Raw genomic sequence first — 27,594 nt, 5'->3', positions numbered from 1 at the left:
GGATGTATATTATCCCCTCTGTTATTTATTATCTATAGATCAGATTATGAAGTGGTATTAAATCTGATATGAAAATTGGAGATGTTAATCTCAGCCCTTTACTTTCTGCAGATGATGTTATATTTCTAAATAAATTCAGTACAAGACTGCAAGAGTCCCTGACTAAATTGAATAACTGTTGTAATAGATTTGATATGAAAATCAGCAATAATAAGACAAAGACAATAAAAATTAAATTAAATTAAAAATAACAACTGCATCATGAATGGAGAACCTATAAAACATGTAAAACTTTTCAGCTACTTATTCACAATTTTTTTGAGTGAAGATGGGAAATTAAATATGGAAATAGACAACAGAATCAATAAAGATGGAATGGTAGGAAGTCAAATGACTAAATTTATATAAAATAAGAGAGAAATTAGTCAAAATACTAAATTAGCTGTATAAAACAGTGTTCAAACCAATTTTAACTTATAGATCTGAGAGCTGGGTTTGAAATAAAACACTTGACCAAAGACTAGAGGCTGCAGATATGAGAGTCCTGAGAAACATTAGTTGTGTGAACAGATGGCATCAATAGCAATATCATATTAAAAACGAGGATATTAGGAAAGGACTTCACCTTGTTTACATCCAGAAATGTGTTAGCAGAGCTAATCTCAAATGGTATGGTCACTTAAACAGAATGGGAGATGAAAGATTTGCAAAACAAGTGTTCTCTGCCAAGTTGGCCAGAAAAACATCCAGATGAAGACCAAGATATAGGTGGTACAGTAAAAAGTGCCTTAGAAGACAGAAATGCAAGATCTAATAATGTTGGAGTCATGACAGGTAACAGATTGATTTGTAGGAAGATTGTAAATAGGAAGTTAGTAATGTTGTAAGTTTTTCATGTAGTACTATATATCCTGTATATCCCTTGAGGGTACATGTTAGGAATTTGATGATGATGATGATAATCATATGAAAATTTAAGATACCAGTTAGGAACTTCACACTGTTAGCATTTGGGAATGTGGCAGAGCTAATCTAAGATGATATGGTTGCTTAAGCAGAATGGGAGAGGAAAACTTAGAAAAATATGTGTTTGATGCAAAGATGGCAGGAAAGAGACCCAGAGAAAGGTAAGATCTAGGTGGATTGATGCAGTCAGAAGTGCCATAGAAAAGAGAAATATAAGATATGAAATATTGAAGTGCTGAAAAGTGGCAGGTTTGTCTGAATGAAAATTGTTGATAAGGAGATTAGTAATCATGCAAACTTAATCTTGTAGTACTGTCAGTATCCTGTACACCCCTTCAGGGTACATATTAGAAGACTGATGATAATGATGATGTAAAATAAGTTATGAGAATTAGTTGTTTAGATGTAATTTCATGAACTTATCCAAAATGATACAAGGAATAGCATGCACTGAAGTTCATAAGTTAGTTAAGTCATATAAAAAACAGATGACTGAAGTTTCTTGCATTTGGCTGAAACAAAAGTTCTCTTGATCACATCACTCATTATTAACAAACCAACTGATGATTGAATAATGAATGATGACACTGTTCCTACTGAACAAACTATCAGCGGTTGAAGTAGCTATGATCAATCCTTCAACAACAACAGAGGGTAAAAAAAAAAGGAGTAGGTAAAGTAGAATGAAAAATGGAAGACAAAACTAAGTTGGGAAAAGGCATAGGAATGTCTTTAGTTATGAAGATTCTATTAACCTTACAGTCTATATTCCCATTTTATGCATATCAAAAAATGTTTAAGACGTAATTAATGCTTCTTGAACTGAGGAATCTTTAGTAGGTTCCTAGCCAGCTTTTATAACTCAAAATCTACTCAGTTTCTGGTCCACAAAAGATAGCCACATCTTGAAAAACATGCCTCATAAGAATATAAACATTACTATTACAAAGAGTTACCTGTCTATCCACTCCACTCCATACAGTCCAGTGTCTACATTACTCCAATATATTCGTGTTTAATCCCATCTACACACAATGCCATTATCCATATAAAACATCTGGTTAGTTTTATATATACGTATATACAGTAACCCACTGAGTTACGTAAGTAATGCATTCTGTAAACCTTTACGTAACTTGAATTTTACATAAGTCTAATTTGTCACATGTTCTGTCCATGGGATTTTCAGAGCTCTCCTATAGCACCACATTTCAAAGGCCATTATCTGTTGCCTTACTCTCTTCTTGAATATCCAGGTTTCACTTCCATATATGAAAATTGGCCATACTAATGTTCTTGTCATTCTTTTCTTTGTCTCGATACTCACAGAACTTCTGAGCAGATCTTTATTTTTCCAGAATGCATCTTTAGCTATGACTGTTCTTATTTTTATTTCTTTATCTTGCTTTCCATCTGCAGTAAAGTAGGTGCCTAAATATTTGTATTCTGTTGTATGTTCAATTTTCATATTGTTTATGAATATTTCTGACTCGGATCTGCTTTCTTTTGAGATTTTCGTAAATTTGTTTTTTTTTTTGCATTAATATCTAATCCAAATTCTTTATTTCTTCAATTAGTAGCTGCAGTAATTTGATTAATTTGTTTCTGTTTTCTGCTATTAGAATGAGAACACAGATCTCTGTGTTCTCATTCTCTGTCTCATGCTATTAGAATGAGACAGAGAATGAGAACACAGAGATCTTTATTACAGGAAATGATCCAGAGAAAGATGAGATTGGCAGGACATGTACTGAGAGGTTCAGCAGGACAGAGGATATTAACAGTTTTAGAAGGAAAAATTATGGGAAAAGGATCAAGAGGCAAAAAACGAAGGACATGGCTTGAAGATATAAGATAATGGACATGATTACATGGCTATGCAGAAACAAAAAGGAAAGCCACCAACAGAGAGAACTAGAAGGACATGGTGCTGCACCCTCTCACTGAGGAAGCTACATGAAGAAGAAGAAGAATTTGTAAATTGGTTAAGTGTAACTTCGTAAGAAACTGCAATATTTATTATTATTATATGTATGTATATAAACAGATATGTACAGTATATTATTTACGCAGTATTATTTTATAAATGAAACATCATGCAGCAGTATTTGCTTGGATGTAAACTATAAAAGTATGAAAAATATATAAAAGAATATAAAAACAAACTGAAATAACATTTTTCAAATAAAAAAAGTCTTGTGGCAGCTAATTTAGCTCTGTAGTGGGAGAGTTGGCACTGGTGATGGTTGTGAAGAGAAATGCTGTTCTCTGGCAACTTCTACCCCTCGATGTTGAAGGCTGAGCATAGTCGGGGTCATCTGAGTTGTCATCTTCACATTGTTGTGAGCGACATATCACAAATATGTCTAGAGTAGATTGTGTGGTCACACGCTTTTTGTCATCCTAGATGGCCTTGTAACTAAACATATCGAAATGGATATGGCAGCTAACATTCTCGAACCGCTCGGTGTTCGGATCCATTGATTCTAATTTTGCTAGTGCCATGTCTATCGGGTTAAAAGCCTCGGCTAGTCCCTTTGTTGTAAATTTCTTAACGTCTGGAGTTGGCGGTTCAATCGATATAGTATTTTCTTCGGAATTTCGGAATGCCTCCAACTGAATATGGTCATCATTAGTAAGCTCTTCATCATGACTCAAAAGAAGCTTGTTAATGTCAACATTATCCACTTCCAGCTCTAATTGCATGTGTGCCAGTTGCACACATGCCTCCATCGCTTGCTGTAATTCTTGTGTCAACTCAACAACCATCAGTCATTGTCTGCTCTCCTTCCTTTAAATGATTTTGCATCATTTCTGGGCAGAGTTTCTTCCACACTGCATTCATTGTTGTCCGCTTGACTCCATTCCATGCCACCCCGATGTTTTTGATAGCGTCAAAGATATTAAAATTCTTCCAGAAATCACGTAGAGTAATGCCCTCACCACTATCAATGGCCTTGATTGCTTGAGAAAACATATGCTATAGATAGTAGGCTTTGAAAGTCGCAATAGTGCCTTGATCCATAGGTTGCAACAGCACGGTGGTTCTAGGAGGCAGGTAAACAACTTTTACATCAGAATGAAAGTCATCCAACTCTTCAGGGTGACTGGGGGCATTGTCCAGGAGGAGAAGCACTATAAACGGGATTCCTTTCTTGGCACAATATTCCTTCACCTGGGGAATGAAGTGGTTATTGAACCAGTCTGCGAACAGCACACGTGTAACCCAAGCCTTGGTATTGGATTTCCAGATTACAGGCAGCCTACTCGGGTCAATGTTCTTAAAGGCCCGCGGTTTCTGTGAATAGTACACTGCAAGCGGTTTACGTTTCAAGTCCCCTGAAGTGTTGCCACCAATCATAACAGTGATCCGATCTTTTGCGACCTTGAATCCAGGCATAGATTTTTCCTCTTTTGCAATAGATGTCCTTGTTGGCATCCTCTTCCAAAACAGAGCCGTTTCGTCAACATTAAATATTTGCTCAGGCAAATATCCCCCCCTCAATTATTTCTGTCAGAAGTTCGGGAAATTTACTTGCCGCGTTTGTATCTGAACTTGCTGCCTCACCAATGACTTTGATGTTGTGTAGATTTGTACGCTTCTTGAATCGTTCGAACCATCCAGCACTAGCTTTAAATGCACTCTCCATGTCCATGATGCTGGCCTTCTCTTGTAAATCTTTATGTAAAGACCTAGCCTTCTTCTGGATAATCAGAAAACTCAACGGTATCTGCTTCTGTGTCAGATCCTTGATCCAGTGAGACAATAATTTCTCCATCTCTGAAATCGGCCCCAGCCTCTTCTTGGTAATGATTGTGCCCTTCAACATTACCGCACCTTTCATGCTTTCAACAATGCAAACTTTATCCTTCACTATCGTATTCACTGTCGAAATAGGTCGATTTATATCCCGAACTATTGTTGATATAATTTTCCCGTCTTCATACGTATGAAATATTTTCAACTTTTCTTCTAAAGTAATTGCAGACCTTTGTTTTTTAGATTTATTACCAGTGCATTCAGTTTTGCATTTCAAATCCATTTTAAGGGTAAATAAACAACGAACACTAACGGTGATAAACAAGTAACTAAACTAACTGCACGAGGCATGGACTACTGACGGGTCAAGGAAAGGAGGAATTATTCACCGAGTCCTTATTTCTAATTGGTAGGTTTCAGTTTGAATGTTACGGCTTTTGCGCACTTGCCCTCTGCTGCTCTCGGCGTTTACTGGTAACCTGTCACTGCCTGTTACTATTCATTACATTTGCTGTGAATGCCGAGTCTAGTTAACATTATGTCATTGCATACTGCAATGGATGTCAAAGACGCAAAAGCCGCAAACATGTTCATACGTGCTAGTAGTTGTAATTTTCGAGATTTATTACGTAACTGCGAATTTACGTAAGTTGGGGGGGGGGGGTTACTGTATATATATGTGTGTGTGTGTGTGTGTGTGTGTGTGTGTGTGTGTGTGTGTGTGTGTGTGTGTGTGTGTGTGTGTGTGTGTATACAGTAACCCCATACGTATGTATATAAATCTCTCATAGCAATAAAATGATTATCCTGTTTAATTTCTATTATGAACATATACCGATGTTATAGTTCACTCATCAAATTCAGACTCCTAAGAGAAACCCTTGTCGGATTCATTGAACAGTGATATTTTAAAATGTAGTTTATTTCCTTCTGACTTTTTCTTCTTCTTTCTTTTTTTTTTTTTTTTTTAATCAAAATAAAATTACTGAGCATACAAATATACCATGTGCAAAAAAATTATAATTTCTTTTTTGGACATAAAATTCCAATAAAAGAAAACTTTTACTTGTAAGTTTTGAATGCATTTTCTACCACTCTTTAAATAAAAGAGCTTCCTTTGTAACATGCAAGAGATCAGTCTAGCCCACTGGATTTTCTCCACCACATTATTACCTTCCAGAGTTCTTCCCAAATAAACAGCATGCTGATCTTGTCAACATTTCTCCTTCTAATCACCTGGTGTGAAAAAAACAATATGAACCAAACATTTTGCTTTTATAGACTACCCATCAGGGAAGCTTTATTCCCATGCCAGTAGCCATGATATTAATTATCCTGTGTTATGCATGTGAGGTTTGCAGCAGTACATGTGTCAGTAGTTATTTATTTAAATATTAATATTATAACCTCTTATTATTATTTCCTCTTTATAAGACTTTGATATGCCCACAGCTGAATTACTGTGCTCAAGTTTGGTACCCTGTGTTTCTTGGGAATGAGGATGTAGAAAGTTTTTTTACCTTGGGTTTATTATATATTAAAGATACCAAGAAATTAAATACTTGATTTTAATCCTTTTTCCTAAGGAAGCAAAACAATGTTTTGTGTGAGAAATATATTCATGTCTGAGCTACTTGTATATAGAGGCTAATGACTTTGTATCACTTGCGTTAGTATGTATCCCATAATGCAAAGCACATCCCCCTTACGGGCATGGGAATGTTTCCTATGAAAATAGACTGAGAGTGTGTGGATTGCAGAAGTTGGTTGATAGAAGAAAAAAAGGTGATATGATAGAAACATTTAAGTTGCTTAAAGGATTTTATAGGATTGATGCAGGGGAAATGTTTCAATTCTTGGCTAGAGGGGCCAGAACAAGGGATCATCCCTGGAAGCTGAATAAAGATGTAGTCAGTAAGGGGTGTGAGAACTAGATTTTTTGCTTGGAGAGTGGTGAATAAGTGGAATGGGTTGCCAGAGGCAGTTGTGAGTGCTTTGTCTGTTAATTGGTTCAAGAAGAGGTATGATAGATTAGGTTTTTTTTTTCTCCCGCAATGAGTCTTCGTACTACATGGAGGTGCCCATATAATAATAATAATAATATAATAACAATAATTACTATTATTACATGACACTTCCAAAGGACTCATGGCAGGAAAGTATTCCACACACAACCCCCCATCTACACAAAATATCATTATATCTAACACTATGCCACAATCCATCAACTACACACAACACCATCTACCACCATTAACAGTACATTTTGTCTATACATTGCAACTGTGCTTGAGCCAGCTTGCCTGCATGCAGGATGAAAAATTGAATTTCAGACAAAAAGCCTTGCTATGCTATCTCCTATAAGATCAGTTTTCTCTCATAATCTGATTTTGCCTTCCTTACCAAGTTGGTCATCCTTCATGATTTCTTGTACTGCTGGTGAGCTTGCTAACCACCTTTCTCCTTATATAGTCTTCATTACATTTTCTTTTTTTTTTTTGCAGCTCCTGCTTAATGATAGTACTCATCCATCTAATTCCTATCTGATTTATCCTCCTGACCAAAGTTATAGTTTGATATTACTTCTTTCAAACACTTCTTGACCATCTCCCATGCAATCTATCATCTGTTGCTTACAGATTCTTATGCCACGGTACACTGCTTCAAGTTACCCACCTAAGCTGTCAAAATCACCTGTTCTGCATTTTCACATATACATTCTGATAGGAATTCCACATGGGCAGCTTTCCAAGTCAATAATGCATGATTAATGGTTTCAGTCAAAGGCAATGCAATGTGGCTATCTCAGTTATGAACAAATCTAGCACTCTCAAACCCTGTGGCCCCTCCACCACATCTCATGTAGTTAACTCTTAGTAGGTGCAGTCTTTCCCTTCCTTTGCACCTGTTTCTTTCTTTCTCTTCTTAGATCTATCATATGCCTGACATTTCTGCATTTATTTGAGCACACACTTTGCACTGTGATGGACTTCATATAACAGTATTATTTTTATCGTGGCAATCTCTTCATTTTCCTGACATCCAACTACTACAGTTTCATGAATAATCTCACCAACACTTCTCTTCTGACATTTCTGTCAACATTCTCCACTCGGTAAATTATATTCGTGTTTAATCCCTTTACTGAAGTGTAAGCAAAGAACATTCCCGTGAAGCATCTTCACAACTAGGCTAACTGGTATATAGAAGCAATTGACTTCCCATCAATTGTCTCAGTATCCCATAATGCAAAGCATACTTCCTTTTGGATATTTATATTGCTATGCATTAAGGGAAGGGTTACTAACCAGACCAGTTTCAACATTTATTGAGGATTTCATTAGTTCAATGTACTCAAGATTCTAAAAACTCATGTGAACTAGAAAGGCCCCTGTCTCGCATAGCTCAAAAGACTCTTAAAAATCTCAAGTCTCTTATTTCCTTCTGAAATACTAAGCTAAATCTCAGCTCCTCAGTCTCAGACTAGTTTGCCACTACACTAAGTCAGCTTTATATAGTAAAGCTGTCAAAAACCCATTATGTGTCAAGCATTGTGTCAAGCACTGTATGGCAGCAATCATGCCTGCAGCATGCAAAGACCCACCACTTCACCAGAGAATGGGAGAGTCTTCCCTTCACAGAAGCTACCAGACAAACATACAAGGAGAAAAAGTAAAGGGATGTTAATCATAGGCCTAGAGTAGTTAGTATAGGGGTACAAGAGAGCCTGATAGTATTAGGAGAAAGAAAAGACAGATACAGAGTATGAGAGATAGAGAAAAATGCCTCGGCTCTTTTATATCATCATATAGTCAAAGGCTATCAGTTTTCCTTTTTCACCAGTCTCATGCAGATGAAGTCAAAGATCAATTGAAACTAAAGCGAAAAGATGACTGATACCCAAGTGGTTAGCCTTATCTGAGTTAGCCTGGGATTGCTCTCCAAGTCTTCCCTGCCATTAACCATAAGACCACACTGAATTAATAGGATGGTACCATTTAAAAAACCTCTCATAGTAAAAATAGACAGAATTTTATCTCCCCCTGGTGAATATTGCATAATATAGGTGGTCTACACAACTTAGCCAAAAATTTGATATCTCCTAGAATGCTTCTTTCTAAATACAAAAAATTGTCTGACTGAACAATAAAATTTCCACAATACTTATAAAGCATTTGTGTGTCATATTGCTGGTTTTCAAATCCATTTCTTCCTAACCTTCGATAAATGGTATTTTAATTCATTAATTATAAAAATCAAAAGTCTCTTCCCATTGCTGACAGGTGGTGTGTACTGCAAACAAATAACCTGTTCTGTTGTAAGTAATGGAATGCCCAACACATTACATCATCTGTTCCAAATATACAGGACAAGAGGACAGCTGTAAAATGCATTTTTCTACTGTTTCTAATTGGTAACAGATATCACAGATTGAATCTCCAATGATAAAGTATCTCCATTTGATAGTACTGACTGGAAGGCAACCATATGCAATTCTCCAAGCAAGATCCTTCCTGTTAGAGTAACCTTGGAACTTGAATAAGTTATGAAACAAAGTGTTGTCAGTATCCAACTGTGGAAGTTCGTGGCAAAAGAGATTAAAGATGTTTTTCTACCAAATTTTACTTTTTTTTTATCAGTGGAAGCCAGACCCAGAAGAATACCAAAGTTAAATAAATGCAGAATTCATATATTTCACATATACAAGTAGTATAAAGGTTTGTATCCCTTTATTATAAAATACTTTGGATCAGAGGTAGGTAGTTAGTTAGTTTTCACTTAGTTAAAAATTAAATTAAAGTCACCAAGAAATTATATTCTTGGTGACTTAACCTTCCCTTAATTGATGTGAAGCTGTTGACTTCATGTCAATTAAGGGAAGGTCGTGACCCTTCCCTTTAATGCACAGTAATATACATGCCAGAAAGGAAGTGTGCTTTGCATTATGGAATACACAAACAACTGATGTGAAGTCAGCTGCTTCTATATACAAGTAGCTTAGTCGTGAAGATTCTTCATGTACAAACTTTGTTTCCTTGCACTTGGGTAAAAGGTTAAACAAAAATATAAATTTCTTGCAAGTTTAATTTGCTGTGTAATTAAGAGAAAAATCTTTTTAAAACTCTCCACTCTGATATAATATATTTTATTCGCACCATGGAAATGGCAACTATATACAATTATATACAATATGCAACAATATACAATTACATAATTATATAACATATTCTCTTAGTGGCATTCCCATGCTTTGTTTTTTTCCATTCAGAAGGAGCAAGTACAGTATATAATGAACTTTTAAATTTTAAAATTGTATGATGTATATGTATGGAAAGGTTTAGGTGTCACTGATTATTCATAATAGCACTTCACAATATAAATACCAAGAGTGTTAAAGAGACATTTCACTTGTTTCCTACCTAGCATCTTCAAAGCAAAAACTGTAACAAGCATACAGCACTTAGCTAAATAATTGTGAAAAAACACTTCAAATTGCAACTGAAACAGAACTGATGTCCTTACATGGCACTTTCTACAGGCGAAATAACTATAAAGCTAATTCGGAGAAGTCAGGCTATCTCAAAATTACTGTTTCCTAGATCTCTGGCAAATAAATGCAACCATAATTGTTGGGGTTTGGCGAGTGCTTCATAGTTGATGCTGATTCTAAAAATAGTCTCTAAAAACTATAATAACTTCTGCGCAATTTTACTGCTATTTGAAGGAGTATCCAGAGCATGGTCTGCCAATCTGGACTTGGCATACAGATGATTGCAGATGTAATTTTTGGGTGGATAATAACTGATTTGCCAGTCTGTTCAAAGCAGGCTATACTGCAGGCACAAGGAACTTTATGCATTCCTGGATATGCAAGAGGACGAAGTTGATCTTTAGGATACTAAATGAAGGTAACTAGCTAAATGAGAGTCCTTTCTTTTAGTATTGCATAGTGATCAGCATTCATTTTAGAAATTATGGACTTTACAACCATGTTATAAATAACTATTTTAATTTCCCGAAGTTGTTTCTTTAGCTTACTGTGTGAAATGTAACTCAGCTTGTCCTTATATATTTGTATATACTCCAGATGATGACCCTAATATGAAGGTCGAAATGTCGGGAAATTAAAATAGTCATTTATAGCAAGGTTGTAAAGTCCATAATTTCTAAAATGGATAGCTGAATGAGATATTTAGAAGTAGCATGGAGATCATACTCCCAGAGAAAAAAATAAATAAAAACAAGTTACATCTTCATCCAAAGAGATTACAAAAAAAAGCTAAAACCTTATCATGTCAAATCACCTCATATATACAGTATGTGGTCCACAAAATTCGTAAACCTTATACCCCTTCTCCCCCTCCTTCATCCAATATGAGACAACATAGACAGTCCACCTACAAACTGGTCAAACATTTATCCAAATCACTTCCCTCCCCCCTCACTGGCAACTCTTCCTCATCTATTAAAAATTCTCTAATATTAATAAAAATTATAACCTTAACAGATTCTGACATCATGGTCAGTTATACTATTACTTCACTATTCACTAGTGTACCTTTGACTAAAACCCGTGACCTCATTGAGCAACATTTTCTACTTGGCATAACTGAATTATTCAGATATGCTGTTTATTCAGATTATTTTTTATGGAAAGGAAAAATATACAGACAACTGAATGTGATTGCAATGGGTTACCCTCTCTACTCACCCGTCTATCTAACTTCTACATGGAACAGTTTGAAGACCAAGCACACAACAGAGCCACAGTTTAACTAATAATAAATTTAGTTTAATCCTTTATCCAAGTGTGAGCAAACAAAGTTTGCGCCTGAAAGTATCTTCAGGACTGGGGTAAGGTGGTACAACACCGGGAGCAAGCTAACATCACTCCTATCTCAGTATCTCCCATAATGCAAAACACATCTCCTTGCGGATATGTATATTGTTATGCATTAAGGGAAGGGCACTACCCAGACTAGTTTCGACCTTTATTGTGGTCTCTTCAGTGGGAGCCAGGCCCAAGTGGAGATACCAGGCAGAAGCATTAGCAAGGTCATCTCTACCTATAGGAGTTGCCAAACGGTGTGCAACCTTTTTAATAAATTACTCTGGATTTAGAGAAAGATGTTGAAAGTTTATTTTTCACTTGGTTAGACTATAATAAGTTTAGTTTAATCCTTTATCCAAGTGTGAGCAAACAAAGTTTGCGCCTGAAAGTATCTTCAGGACTGGGGTAAGGTGGTACAACACTGGGAAACTCGTTGCAAAGGTGGAGAAAGCTAACCTTGATGACCCTACTAATGCTTCTACCTGGTATCTCCACTTGGGCCTGGCTCCTACTGAAAAGACCTCAATAAAGGTCGAAACTAGTCTGGGTAGTGGCCCTTCCCTTAATGCATAACATTAGACATATCCACAAGGAGATGTGTTTTGCATTATGGGATAGTGGGTAGTGGCCCTTCCCTTAATGCATAACATTAGACATATCCACAAGGAGATGTGTTTTGCATTATGGGAGATAATGAGATAGGAGTGATGTTAGCTTGCTCCACCTTTGCAATGAGTTGCCTGGTGTTATACCACCTTACCCCAGTCCTGAAGATACTGTGAAGTGCTATTATGAATATGACATAAAGTTTAAGACCAAACTTAAATCTGAAAGGAGAGGGATTCAATGACAAATATTAATGAGGTTTTTATTAATGTTAATGGGGTTTTTATTATTTCTTACTTATTAATATAACTTGCTTCAAATATTCACAAAAAATATATATTTAAATTTTTTTTCATTCATATTAAACTTTAAAAAATTGCATAGGTATATTGAAAATATATCTGTGTGTGTGTGTGTGTGTAAATTTAAATAATATTAAAATTTATGAATTTTAAACAGATTAAGAAAAAACATGGGAAGAAAAACACATTGGAATTTTCCCAGAAATAATACCTACATTAAGAAAAACTCACTTGCCAAAAATATTCTGATAAGCATATGCACATAATGCAAACTACAAATACATTGTACAAACTACATGAGATGTTATGTCAAAGTTATACTGCTGTTTATTGAATATAAATATTTTTATTATAGTTATGTTGCATTTTAGGTCTCAATCGATCAATATTTTGTGATATTGTCTTTCATTTTTTTTCAGTGAATTGTTTTCTTCAATCATTTTCTGTTTTGATGAATTGTAGAAAACTTCTTTTTTTTTTATATATATTTTCTTTTTGTGAACTTTCTTTCAATGAATTATTTTTGGTGAATTTTCTACACACTGATATAATTTCTTGTTTTAATGGATCTATGAAGACTCCCAATCTACATAGATCCAAAAGAACAAGAAATCCATTAAGTACCTGAATAAGATAAGAAAAACAATTTAGCACAAAGCAACAGGGAAAACTATTTTTGAACTGTTCAAAATGTAAGAAAAGCAAACAATTTCCTGAGAACTTGAGTGATCCATGCAGAAGTATCTTTAAATTCAGTATCTGCAACCAAGAATAAACTTTACCTTGGAAAAGGACACTTTCCTTCCCATTTTAGAAACTACAAAATTTAAGAAACTTATTTTCAAATTACTAGAAGAGGTCCATTCATACTGAAAGATACATTCCTTATGACTGACCACCATGTACCACAAAGTATTGAAGTTATGGAGTTATGAATACAGATTCATAAAATCAAATCAATCTAAATCTTGTAGACTTTTTTTTTTTTTTTGCAAGCAAAGGTAGTATTTCTAAAAATGTTTGACAGATAATCAATAAATATACCTCACTGCTAGACCATCATGAACAGAATAATAATTCCATACAAGAAATTTCTGAAAGGATAATTAAGGTTCGAAGGAGCTTGAGCTTCGAATTAAGCTTGAGTTGCAAAAAAAGAAACAACTATGGAGGGAATTTAAGGAGAAGGGTGACCGGCAGGCACATGAACGGTATAAAGCACAGGCCAGAAGGGTGACGAGTGTGGTAAGAAAAGCAAAAAAGGATTACGAAAGAACATTGGCCATGCAGGCTAAAGAGAATCCTAAACAGTTTTTTAGATATGTAGCAAGTAAAAGGAAAAATGTACATGGCAGATTGATTTTAAAGAATGCCGATGGTAGGGAGGTAACTGAATCAGTTGAGATAGTTGAGTTACTGAGTGAGCACTTTGCAAAAGTATATCATCCAGGTGGTGACATTGCAGAAACGAATAAACCAGTAGATTATACGGGAATTGTGGTTAATGAAGTGGAGGTGAGTAGTCTATTGCATAACCTCAATGTCAATACATCTGTGGGATTGGATGGTATACCAGCTCGTGTTGTACGAGAAGCAGCTAAAGAATTGTCAGTACCCTTGACCATTTTGTTTAATTTGAGTCTCGGGTCTGGGTTAGTCCCGAGCGGGTGGAAAGAGGGGAAAATAGTTCCACTGCATAAAGGTGGTTCCAAGACTGCTGTAGTAAATTACCGACCGATTAGCATATCAGGAATCATTGTCAAGGTCTTAGAGAAAATAGTCAAGAGGAAAATACAAGATTGGATAGAAGAAAATGGGATACTGTATCGGGGACAGCATGGTTTTGTGAAGGGTAGGTCATGCCTCAGTAACTTGCTCACGTATTATAACACAGTGACGGCTGAACTGGATAAGGGTAATGGGTTTACGGTGATTCTACTGGACCTTGCCAAGGCCTTTGACAGGATTCCACATGGAATTCTAATCAGTAAATTGCAGCATATTGGAATGGACATAGGGTTGGTGAGATGGATAGGAGGGTGGTTGACGGAGAGATATCAGAGAGTGGTTTACTCGGGAGTAGAGTCCACAAGACGGCCTGTGACTAGTGGTGTGCCACAAGGATCTGTTCTTGGACCACTGCTGTTTAATTTGTTCATAAATGATATAGGAAATGATCTGAGAGGAACAGTTCATTTGTTTGCGGATAATGCGAATTTGGGTAGGGCAATAGTGAATGCAGATGACGTCAAAATTTTGCAGGATGATTTGGATAGATTGGAGGTCTGGGCTAAGGAGAATGGATGTCAGTTTAATGTGGCAAAATGTAAGGTTATGCATTTTGGGGTGAAAAGATTGGCGGCAGTTTACTGCATTGGTGGAACCGTGCTCCAGGAAATTGATGAGGCACGAGATTTAGGAGTGTTGGTAGATAAGGAATTGAAATTTAGGGGACACATTGCAAAAGTGACCAAAACAGCTCATCAAATCACTTGGTTGCTGAAGAATACGATGACAAGCAGAGACAAGCAGGTTATTGTTCCTCTGTATCGAGCCTTGATAAGACCCCATCTAGACTACTGTGCTCAGATTTGGTCACCTAGATTTCTTCTTGATGGGGAGGAGGTGGAGAGGATCCAGAGGCGAGTGACCAAGATGATAGCAGGTCTGTGGAATGAACCGTATGAGAACAGGTTGAGGATTTGTGGGTTGCAAAAATTGGTTGATAGGCGGAGGAGGGGAGATATGATTGAGACATTCAAATTACTGAAGGGTTTCTATAAAATTAATTCAGAAGATATTTTTGAGTACAGGGCTGGTTGTGGGAGGACTAGGGGACATCCATGGAAACTGGGCAAAAGTGTGGTTAGTAAATGTGTTAGAGCTGGGTTCTTTACTTTTAGAGTAGTGAATGAGTGGAATGCGCTCCCTGAGTCTGTGGTGGATGCTGTGACAGTGAATGAGTTTAAGGCGAGGTATGATAGATACTATGAATGTCAAATAGTTGTGATGAATATGATTTGGGGCCTCCCTCGATGAGTCCAATGACTCCCTGGAGTTGCCCGTAATAATAGTAATAGTAATAGTAATAGTAATAATATCCACTTTTTCATTTTTTTTTTTAATAATTTTTTTCCCAGTTGGTAAATCTGGCATAGCAGACCATGTGCCACAAGATAACTGAGTAAGTAGACATACCAGACAGAAGTACATTCTGTCTTCAAGAGAATATTCAAACTTTCCAGTGAAATGCTTTTAACCACCACACTGACCTTGGCATGTTTATATGTCAATAATTACATGGGTGTAAGTGTCCACTGAAGGTAAAATAGCATATGAATACTATTAAAATAACATGGATATGAAGCATAAATTATTTAATATATTTTAACATATTTCATCAATATATACAGTACAACAATCAAATGTGAGCAACACTGTGAACTCTGTCTTAAATTAATCATAACAACCTTTGAAAAACAAACTGAAATCCAAGAATAATAAAAGTAACAAAACATTCACATTCTGGTGATCAAACTACCATCCATTCAAAATTGAAGCATACTCCATCACATGTTTGGCTCTTTGTGGAAGAAAAAAATCAATACATGCAAAGCATCATGTAATCAATGATGCACAAAATTCACCTGAATTTTGTGCATCATTAATTACATAATGCCCTCATATTCAACATTCCAGAGGTCACTTGAGTGACCTCTGGAATGTCAAATATGAGGAAAGATTGAGAAGATGCAATTTACAGAGTCTAGTGGATAGGAGGAAGAGGGGAGATATGATAGAGACCTACAAGTTAGTATGGGGTTGTTATAGGATCACTGTTGAAGAGGTTCTACAGAAAACAGTGGGAGATCAGGGGGAGAACCAGAGGTCATCCCTGGAAACTGTATAAAGAGGATGTGAGCAGGAGGAGTGAGAAACAGGTTTTTTGCATGCAGAGTTGTGAATGATTGAAATGCCTTGCCTGAGAATGCAGTGTCTGCAGAGAATTTGAGTGTGTTTAAAGCATGGTATGATGAGCTGTGTGTATGATAAAAGGACCCCTTAGATGAGTCCAACTCCATGGGATCTTGGATAACAATAATAATAATATATTTTGAGAGCATTTGACATGATATTGCCTTTATATACAGTTGACTGACTATAGAAAAATTGTCCACAGGAATAGTTTCTAATAATGGATTGTCTGCTACAGTGAATTTTATTTAATGCAGCACCAAAGTTTTGGAGCTTTGTCTGGGACATTTCAGTAATTTATTATAGAGAGTGAGTTTTATTACAGTATTTGCTATAACAAGAGTTGCCTTAATAGATGGATATGGTAATAAAAATTTTAGTAACTTACATATTGCTTTATTTTTTCCTTTGTCTTTCTGATCATCTGTTGAGCATAATGACCTGCTTTAGTCATTGTTATCTTTTCATGTAGTTTCTCCATTACTGTATCCTCCATCATCCTGTTTTCGGTGCTCACCTTTTCAATGTTTCTTGCTAAATCATCTAATTCTCTTTCTTTGCAGCATTTCTCCTATAGGAATATATTATTTGTAAAATTAAAATATGCAGCAGAAAGATTCTCACAAGTGTATAATTTTCATACTTGACTTTCAGATTTTATATCTATCAATCAATTTTAAATATATCTACAAAATTAAGAAAGATAAAAATACTGTACATTGATGACATGCACATATGTGAGATACATTAGAACATTTGTATTAAATAATATTTAGTTACTGAAGTGTATTTTCTGCTGTTATTATTTGGATTCCATGGAGATGTCCATGAAATCCAAAGGCTCATCGCAAGAAACCCAATTTAAATACACAATGCCTTATACCTACATTGTTCATTGACAGGAATGAACAGGAAAGTTAAGTCCACCTCTGGCAACTTATTCCACCACTCTCCAAGCAAAAAATCTAGTCCTCACACCCTTGCTAATGAAATCATTATACAACTTCCAGGAATGTCCCCTTGTCAAGTCATGTATTGCAAAAATTTCTTAGCATCTACACTATAAAATTGCTTTAACATGTTGACTATTATTGGTGCCAATATGTTGGTATACTTCAAATATGATACAAGATAACTCATAGTTGGCATCCTAATATAGACTATCAACTGCGAGTTATCTCATACTCAGCAGTCAACATGTTAATAATGTAGATTTCTATTATATCCCCCCCCCATCTTCTACACCTATCAGCCAAATTCTGTTATACACAAACCTTTACTCTATCTTCTTAAGAAGAACTCTACACACAGTCATCATTTTGGTTACTTGAATCTCCACAACATCTACATTCCAAAGAAATCCACGTGACCAAATCGGTACAAAATAGTACAGATAAGGTCATATCAAGGCCTTATAAAGAGAAATAATAACTTCCTTATCCTTGCTTGTCAGTATGTTTCTTAACATCAATATGATTCTTTCAGCCATTTTGTCCACTTCTGCAATCTGTCATCTAAACTTCAACTCCCTATCCACAAATCCCTAGCCTCATTAGTTTCCTGCAGTGATCCCATCACTATAATAAACAACTTGCATGTCCTCAGTCCAAAGTACATAACCTAACATTCTCCAGTCTAAAGTGCACTTTGGACTGGAGAATACTTTGCCATGTTAAACTAGCAATCATTATCATTCTCTTTGATTCATCTCTATGTACAGTTCTACATAACAGAGATTCATACAGTATCCTGTCAAATGCCGTGGCAAAATCTAAAATTTCCCTTATCCAACTCAACTGTCACTCTATTGCAGAGCGTGAATAAATACTAATATAAGTCTTCCCCTTCACAAAGCTGCTGGATGGATTTTAGGGATGGACATGACACTGGTTGTATTGATACAAGGGTGGCTGATGGACAGATAAAAGTGGTATATGGAGCAGCAGAATCCAGAAGAAAGCAGGATGACTAATGGCGTGCTGCAAGGTTCTGTGCTAGGACCACTACTGTTTAATTTGTACATAAACAATAGAGGAAATAATTAGCACTTTGCTGATTATGCAAAATTGGGTAGAGTAATAGTTATAATAAAAATGCCAAGAGATTCTTGTTTGATATTTTATCCAAGTGTAAGCAAACAAAGTTTGCATGTGAAGTTTCTTCATTCTGAATACAGCCTTAGTATTCCATAATGCAAAGCACCCATCCTTTTGGATGTGTGTATAATGTTATGCATTATGGGAAGGGGGCACTACCCAGACTGGTTTTGACTTAGGTTGAGGTACTATTAAGGTGTGCGGTACCTCTCCCCAAAAAACTCTGAAAGATCTACAATATCACCATATGATCCAAAAGGATCACTCTTAAACTCATCAAACTCTATTATTGGTGGCTCTACTCACAGAGGCAAAAACCTACCACCCAGCAGAACTGCTCTTCTCCCGGAAATCAATTGAAGTAATACAGAAGTCATAAACTAGTCATGAAGAAACTTCATGCACAAATTCTGTTTGCATACACTGGGATAAAGGATTATCTATATATATATATATGAAACGTACTATTAACTCGAGGTTGGGATATGTTCATTTTTTAAATTAACTGACTTTAACCCGAGAATTATAACACAATGACATTTATTTGAAAAAAAAAAAATGCAACATGTTTCGTCAAAATATATATATATATATATATATATTTTTTTTTTTCCAAAACGAAAGAACAGCTTCAAATACAACTACAACGTTTTCATGCTAATTATGTATAGAGACTGTCTATGTTGTTCATAGTCTTTTAACCTTCAATGTTTAGTGTTTTTTCTTTCTTTTATAATGTCACCTGAAGAAGGCTGTTACAGGCCGAAACTAGTAGTGTTTTTATATTAAAACCTTTTTACTTAAATCTCGGTTCTAGTCATTCAATTTTTTCATAAAACTATGTATGTTAACCGAGTTAATGATCATTCTGTCATATATATATATATATATGGATAGATAGATAGATACAGATATATACAGGTATCCCTTGCTTAATGCGGGATTTGATTAACGCACCGATATTAATTGCGGCAATCCCTTGATATACGTGGCAAGATTTTTGATTAACGCGCCTTTAACCCTGCGGAGCTCGCAGCTGATCTGACAGATACATGCAAAATGTTTAATATAAATATTCTTACACAATTCAGTGTATAGCTTGGAGGTCATTAGTAGCTGTGCATTCATGTGTTACGAGTAATATTCCACACTGTTTTTTGCTCTCAGTTTGGTTTAATACATGTAATGTAAAGGTTTGTGATATTTGACAGTAAATTGTATCTGAGAGATACCGTGACCTCCGATGTCAGTATAGTATGGTTTAGTTGTTGTTTTTTTTATTATTATCAAATATTATTATTTATAATAATAAATAATAATATTTATTATTATTAGCAAGGTTATCTCTACCTATAGGTAGAGATAACCTTGCTAATGCTTCTGTCTCGTATCTCCACTTGGGCCTGGTTCCCACTGAAGAGACCTGAATAAAGGTCGAAACTAGTCTGGGTAGTGGCCCTTCCCTTAATGCATAACAATATACATATCCGCAAGGAAATGTGTTTTGCATTATGGGAGATACTGAGATAGGAGTGATGTTAGCTTGCTCCACCTTTGCAACGAGTTGCCTGGCATTGTACCACCTTATCCCAGTCCTGAAGATACTTTCAGGTGCAAACTTTGTTTGCTCACACTTGGATAAAGGATTAAACTAAATTTATTCTATTCTCTTAGGCTGCAGTTCATCAGCCATCATCAATAACACTCCTCCCCCACATTTTATTCTCTCTGTCCTTCCTAAATACACTATAACACATTCTATCCCACTAACTATATCATCTTCCGTCAGCCATGTTTCACTAATGCCAATAACCTGTGGCCAGGAAGAGCCAACCAAGGCCAAAAATTCTTCCTTCTTGTTCCTAATACTCCTGGCATTAGTATACATGAAATGCAGAGGTCCCTTTGTCCCACCCCTATCTTGATGCGTTATTCTAACTATTCCATTCTGATTTCTTGTCCTTAGTACTGGCATCCCCATGTTGGATTCAATATCCACTTAATTTGTACCATCATGTATTATATTTGCAGTGTTTTTTCTTTATGTTTTATTGCTTGTTTGTCGAGGTCTGGAGAGTCATTTTGCTTGTTATCGTAGAATTTATGCCGATAAGAAAAAAAACTAAAACTATTCAAAACTCTTGATAACTTCTTTTGATAAAAAAATTGCAGTAAATAATAGGTACAAGTATTTATTAAACATTTACTTTACATTCATTTTTTATCTTTCCTAAAAGAATACCACATAAAGCAAATTATTAATACAGTAATTGATCATGGACAAAGTGTAATTTTTACCATTGATTATTAGATTTGATTAAGGCAATTTTAATATACGTGGTAACATCGGGGGATTAATTAACTGCATTAATCGAGGGATACCTGTATAGCATATACAAGTAGTGAAAAGGTGTAACATCTAATTATTAAAATATTCTAGATTAAAGCTAGTTATAAAAGCTTGTTCACTTGGTTATACATTTTTAATATATTTTACATTTTACATTTTTAATATGCATTTTTAATATATTAAAAATACCAAGAAATTATATTCTTCTTTAGTCCTTTATCCAAGTGTAAGCAAACAAAGTTTGAGTATGAAGTTTCTTCATGACCAGGCTACGTGTATACAGAGGCTAATGACTTACTTCACACTAATTGCCTTAGTATCCCATAATGCAAAATACACATCCTTTCGGGTGTGTATAATACTATGCATTATGGAAGGACCACTACCCAGACCAGTTTCGACTTTTGTTGAGGCACGATAAAGTGTGGGTGATACCTCTCCAAAAACTCTAAGTGATCTACAAGATCACTTTAAATCTCACTGAGTGACCCAAAAGGATCACTTCGACTTTTGTTGAGGTTTCAATAGTGGGAGCCAGACTCAGAATAGATACCAAGTTGAAGTAATGCAGAGGTTATATAATATTCCATATACAAATAATGAAAAGGTGTAACATCTTATTATATTCTTCTTTAGTCCTTTATCCAAGTGTAAGCAAACAAAGTTTGAGAATGAAGGTTTCTGAAAGGATGTGTATTTTGCACCATGGGATACTAAGGCAATTAATGTGAAGCATCAGCCTGTATATACAAGTATCCTATTTGTGAAACAACTTCATGTGCAAACTTTGTTTGCTTACATGGATAAAGGATCAAACAAGAATATAATTTCTTGGCATTTTTAATATAAGTCTAAGTGAAAAAACTTTCAACAACTAGCTCTAATCCAGAGTATTTTAATAATAAGGTGTTACATGTTTTCCCACTGCTAATGTTATTCGTCTTTGGGATGCTTGCTTCATGGGGAGCAGAGAGGCTCTGCTCAGTAAATCAGTTTTTGTCTGACATTGAGTGGAGCTACCATTGAGTTTCTTGTCCTGGAGTCATTTAGGCTTAAGTTTAGGAGTGATGAGTTTGGTAGTGATCCTTTAGGGTCACATAATTGATTTAGAGTAATCTTGTAAATCACTCAGAGTTTTTGGAGGGGGTATCCCTGCACTTTAACATACTTCAAGAAAGGTTGAAACCAGTCTGGACAGCAGCCCTTCCTATGATGTATAGCATTTTACACACAAAAGGATGTGTGCTTTGCATAATGCAATACTAAGGCAATTAACATGAAGCCATATACAATTAAACTAGTCATGAACAAACTTCATGCACAAATTCTGTTTGCATATACTTGGATAAAGGATTAAACAAGAATATAATTTCTTAGCATTTTTAATATAATGTATAACCAAGTGAAAAACATTTTCACTTGGTTATACATTATATTAATAATTAATCAAGGCAATGTGGAGAGATTGCAGGTTGAATTAAAGACTGTCAGTATGGGCAAAAATAATAGGGATCAGTTTAATATGGAGAAATGTCAAGTTATGCATTTTGGTATAAATAGATTACAAGCTGTGTACCACATAGATAGAACTATACTCTACGACAAAGATGAAGCTAGGAATTTGGGGGTAGTAGTAGTAGATAGAGAGTTGAAGTTTAGAAGGCATACTGATAAGGTTACCAAGGTAGCTCATAGGATTACTTGGCTATTGAAGAACACACTAACAAGTAAAGATAAGGAGTTGTTATTCCTCTTTATAAGACCTTGACACGTTTACATCTGGATTATTGTGCTCAGATCTGTTCATTTAAGTTTCTTGGGGATGAGAAAGTAGTGGAGAAGATCCACAGGCAAAGTGACCAAGATGGTGAGGGATCTGTGGAATGCTCCCTATGAGGACAGATTGAGGGTTTGTGGATTGCAAAAGTTAGTTGATAGGTGAAAAAGATTAGATATGATAGAAACATTGAAGTTACTTAAAGCATTTATAGGACTGATGAAGGGCAAATGTTCTAGCACTTGGCTATAGGATGCAGAACAAGAGGTTATCCCTGAGCACATTTAAACAGAAAATACAGTACTTCTTACATCCCACCACTGTAATTATATTATGTTCTGTCAATTAGGTCTCACTGATGGTGATAATTTTCAACCAAGTCAAGCTGACCAGTGCTAAAAACTCATCTCCATTATTTCTGATACCTTCTGTCATTCATGTATCTGCATTTCAACATTTCCTCTAACCAGTTACTCTTTTGTAATGTTAATATCAACCAATTTATATGTGAAACCTATAAAACTATATTTGGCAGTACATAATAATTTATGTACACACATTGAGTTCTAAGAAGTAGTTGAATCCACAGTAGGCTGCATCTCCCCAAGTACTTCTAGTTTCCCTTTTCCCTGATTTTGCTCTTCCAACCTCTCACTGAACAACACTCCAATTATTAATTCCAAAACTTCAAAACCATTCAAATTGTGTTCATCAGGCATGCACAAGTCCTTTCATCCATCAAATTTACTTCATCGATCTATAAACTGAGCATCATATCTCATGTAGAATCTTTTCATTCACTCATTTACAATCATAGCACTTCTTCTCAATTTAGTCCTATCACACTGTAGCAGCAGACCTTCTAAAGGAAGATACATTTCCTGCAGTCAGACTTTTATTGAAGAGCCAGGTCAATGGAGCTGTCGGTTCTTTAGCACATTCTCTCAAAACCTGTGGTGAAATACCATTCAGTCCCACAGCTTTACTGACATCCAGAGTACTCAAGAGGGGAGTGTGTTCCAAATACTGAGTACTCTGGATGTCAGTAAAGCTGTGGGACGGGATGGTATTTCACTATGGATTTTGAGAAAATGTGCTAAAGAACTGACAGCTCCATTGACATGGCCCTTCAATAAAAGTCTGACTGCACCCTGAACCTGCCCTATCCCTCTAGTATTAAAACCTTCTTCTCCAGGATATTAGATCTATAACCAATAACCTATAATCCATAACCAATATAAGATCTGATAATGTTGGGGTCTTGACAGGTAACAGATTGATTTGGAGGAAAATTGTAGATAGGAAGTAAGTAATGATGTAAGTTTTTTATGTAGTACTATCATATCTTGTACATCTCCAGAGGATACATGTCAGGAATTTGATGATAATGATGATGATGATGATGATATTTTTTTAATTAAAAAATAAAAATAAAATTTAAAAAAAGGTGGGAGGAGAAGTAATTTATGAATAAACACAAGTTAATCTATTCAAGACAGCCTTGTGTGATATATCTCTTGATTCAGTGAATCATGGTAATATTAGTCAGAACAATGTTGCCAATTGATTTTTTTTAATCTTCAGCACTGAGTGTGGCTTAAGGTGTAGGTTTGGTTTTCCACTAAGTGCTCCAATTTCCTTCTGAAAGACAGCAAAATAGCCTAAAGCATATTTTTTACAACATTATTAATTTACTTGTATATGATTAGGTAATTCATAAACTTCATATTGTTTGTCACCATAGATAGACTTATGTCTACTGGCGTTAGATTAAAATAATACTCAGATGCACAAATTATTAAAACACTAGTACCTTATGGAGGGCATGATATATGTATAGAGATGTTTGTAAGTTAAATATTTATTATTTATAATTCAGACTGTACTTGTACTTATGTGTCTGCATATAAGATCAGATTTCAAGTATAAAATAGCAGAATAACTTTTTTATGCATCATTAAAACAACAGAAATTAAAATCGATGAATTAGATACATAGTTGGAAATGTAAAGCAATCTCTCTTTCCATCAATCAGCAATCTCTAAATAAATAAAACAATAATAATTGAATTAAATCACTATGAAAGAAATCCCATCTTCCCTTTTATTATTTTACATCATCACCATGGTGTCTGGAGACTCATAATGGGAGACCCAAATTAACCCTTATACACAAAAATCCTATCATAGCATTCCTTGAATCCATTCACCATCAGGGAACTTATAACCAATTCTGGCAATCCATTCCAAATGGGTTAGACTCAATGGACTATCATGGCGAAGTAACTTTGCTTCTTATAAAGCTGCTTACTGCTTATGACAGGGCAATTACATCCTATCTGAGTGTCTGAAAATTATATATGTTCTCCTCACAAGTTTACCTCATGGAAAGGCTTAGACGTTGGTTATGCATTTTAATAAATAATTTAAGGAAATTACAACGTAAACTAGGATATACATTAAAATAAATTTTAATATACTTCAATATACTATAATATAGTTCCAACAAGATACGTGCATGCAGGCACAACAAACAGTAAGTGAGGAAGAAGCAGGAAGCTATCATTTCTCCTAAAGTCCTGATGGTGCCCCCTAGCAGGCAATGTTGGTATTCTTGGGCGAATGGGCTGAAGGTCTTCTGATGTAGGTTTCCCAAATTTGAGGCAGTCTCATGCAGCCAAATTTATTGAGGTTTGGATTGTTTCTTAGGGCTGAAGCTGATTCCATGAAAAGCCTTTCATATTTGTATTTACTACGATGTATTATCCTGGCTTTCTTCCACCATATTCTATGGCAAGTATCTAGCACATGGTCAGCAAGACCAGAGTGGCTGTATTGGTGAAACCAGATGTAGTCCTTGTGTTCTGAAATTCTGATATTTGCTGTCCTGCCTGTTTGGCCAAAGTAGGACAGCTTACAGCTGCAAGGGACCTGGTATACACCAGGTAGGTGGGGGGGAGGAGGTTGGTCTTTAGTAGAGCGGATAAGGGATGCCAATTTTTTATATGGTCTGTAACAAGAAGTCATGTTTTTTTAGGATTTTTGTAATTTTTTCCGAGGCACCTCGGAAAAAATTACAACCCCCTTCCCCTCACAACAATCCTTGTTGTGAGGGGGAGGAGGATTGTGGTTTACTGGTTTCAATATTTTTTTGATTTTTTTGGGGGGTAGCTATTGGCTGAGAAATTTAGAGTAGAGATTCTAGTAGAGAAAACCACCAAAAGCCAACATGTCCAGTAAGAAAATTAAATCTCTACTAGAATTAAAGAAAAACAAGGAAATAATAATCACCAAAGCTGATAAAGGGAATGCCACAGTATTGCTTAACCAAAAGGATTACACGGGTAAGCTGAAAGCTCTATTGTTAGATCGGGCTACTTACCTCCCTATCGAGTACAATCCCACCAACTCACAAATTAGAAAACTCCACAGGCTCCTTAAGAAGGTCACTTCTTGGCCTGTGGAAATCACTAACAAATTAAAACCATTTAACTCCATACCCCCCCCCATATTTATGGACTCCCAAAAATACATAAGGAAAATGTGCCATTACGTCCCATAGTGGATGGCATTGATTCCCACACATACAAACTAGCTAAACATTTGGCCATAGCTCTCACACTATACTGACAACACACCTTCACACATAAAAAACTCAGCCCACTTCAAAGCCAGCATAGAAAACCTTACACTCAAACACACTGACGTAATGGTCAGTTTTGGTGTCTCCTCCTTATTCACAAATGTCCCACTCAAAGAATCCTTAGAACTAATCCAAGCTAAATTTTCTCCCGATATCACAGCCCTATTTCAGTTCACAATGAACTCAGGCTATTTTGTTTGGCAAGGAAAATTCTACAAACAAATAGAGGGGACAGCCATAGGTTCTCCACTCTCCCCACCCTTGGCTAACTTTTATATGGAGACTTTTGAAGAGAAAGCCTTAAACTCTGCCCCACAAAAAGCAACCGTTTGATTTCACTATGTTGATGATGTATTCGCTATTTGGCCACATAGCTCCGATGCACTCCTCTCCTTCCTAACACACTTAAACAACCAACACCCCAGAATCAAAAAGACTGAGAAAACCAAGGTTTCATCAAGCTGGCAGGTGACTAGTGTGTCTAAGAAAGGAAGGCAGTTGTTTTAACCTTGGTTTTCTCAGTCTATAGAAAACCTACCCATACAGGCAGATACATTCACCAACAATCCCACCACCCGTCCTCACAACAATATGGAGACATTAAGACACTACACAAGAGGGCTAAACTTATCTGTTCAAATGACAATACCCTAACCACAGAACTAAACCACATTCTCAACACTTTCTCAGCCAATGGCTACCCCCCCCCCCAAAAAAAATCCAAAAAATATTGAAACCAGTAAACCACAACCCCCCTCACAACAAGGATTACTCTAAACCCATCACCATACCCTATACCCGAGGCACCTCAGAAAAAATTACAAAAATCCTAAAAAAAAACATGACTTAACTTCTTGTTACAGACCATATAAAAAATTGGCATCCCTTATCTGCTCTACTAAAGACCAACCCCCCCCCCCCCTACACCTACCTGGTGTATACCAGGTCCCTTGCAGCTGTAAGCTGTCCTACTTTGGCCAAACAGGCAGGACAGCAAATATCAGAATTTCAGAACACAAGGACTACATCTGGTTTCACCAATACAACCACTCTGGTCTAGCTGACCATGCACTGGATACCTGCCATAGAATATGGTGGAAGAAAGCCAGGATAATACACCGTAGTAAATACAAATATGAAAGGCTTTTCATGGAATCAGCTTCAGCCCTAAGAAACAATTGAAACCTCAACAAATTTGGCTGCATGAGACTGCCACAAATTTGGGAAACCTACAACAGAATACCTTCAGCCCAATCGCCCAAGAATACCAACATTGCCCGTTAGGGAA

General features: G+C 35.9%; 1 protein-coding gene across 1 annotated transcript in view; it reads right to left on the bottom strand.

The window, feature by feature from the left end:
- LOC150097286 (coiled-coil domain-containing protein 40-like) overlaps nucleotides 1–27,594 on the bottom strand; it is a 298,600-nt gene that overhangs the window by 129,239 nt on the left and 141,767 nt on the right. The window contains exon 10 of the mRNA XM_090406906.1: nucleotides 16,830–17,012. Coding sequence (XP_090263032.1) covers nucleotides 16,830–17,012 — 183 coding nt within the window. The remainder of the gene's footprint in view (nucleotides 1–16,829; nucleotides 17,013–27,594) is intronic.

This window comes from Typopeltis vanoorti, chromosome 17 (assembly GCF_054136105.1).
Source record: "Typopeltis vanoorti isolate ZY-2024b chromosome 17, IOZ_Tvanoo_1.0, whole genome shotgun sequence".
Classification (NCBI taxonomy): Eukaryota; Metazoa; Arthropoda; class Arachnida; order Uropygi; family Thelyphonidae; genus Typopeltis; species Typopeltis vanoorti.
This window is presented reverse-complemented; position numbering and strand designations above follow the sequence as displayed.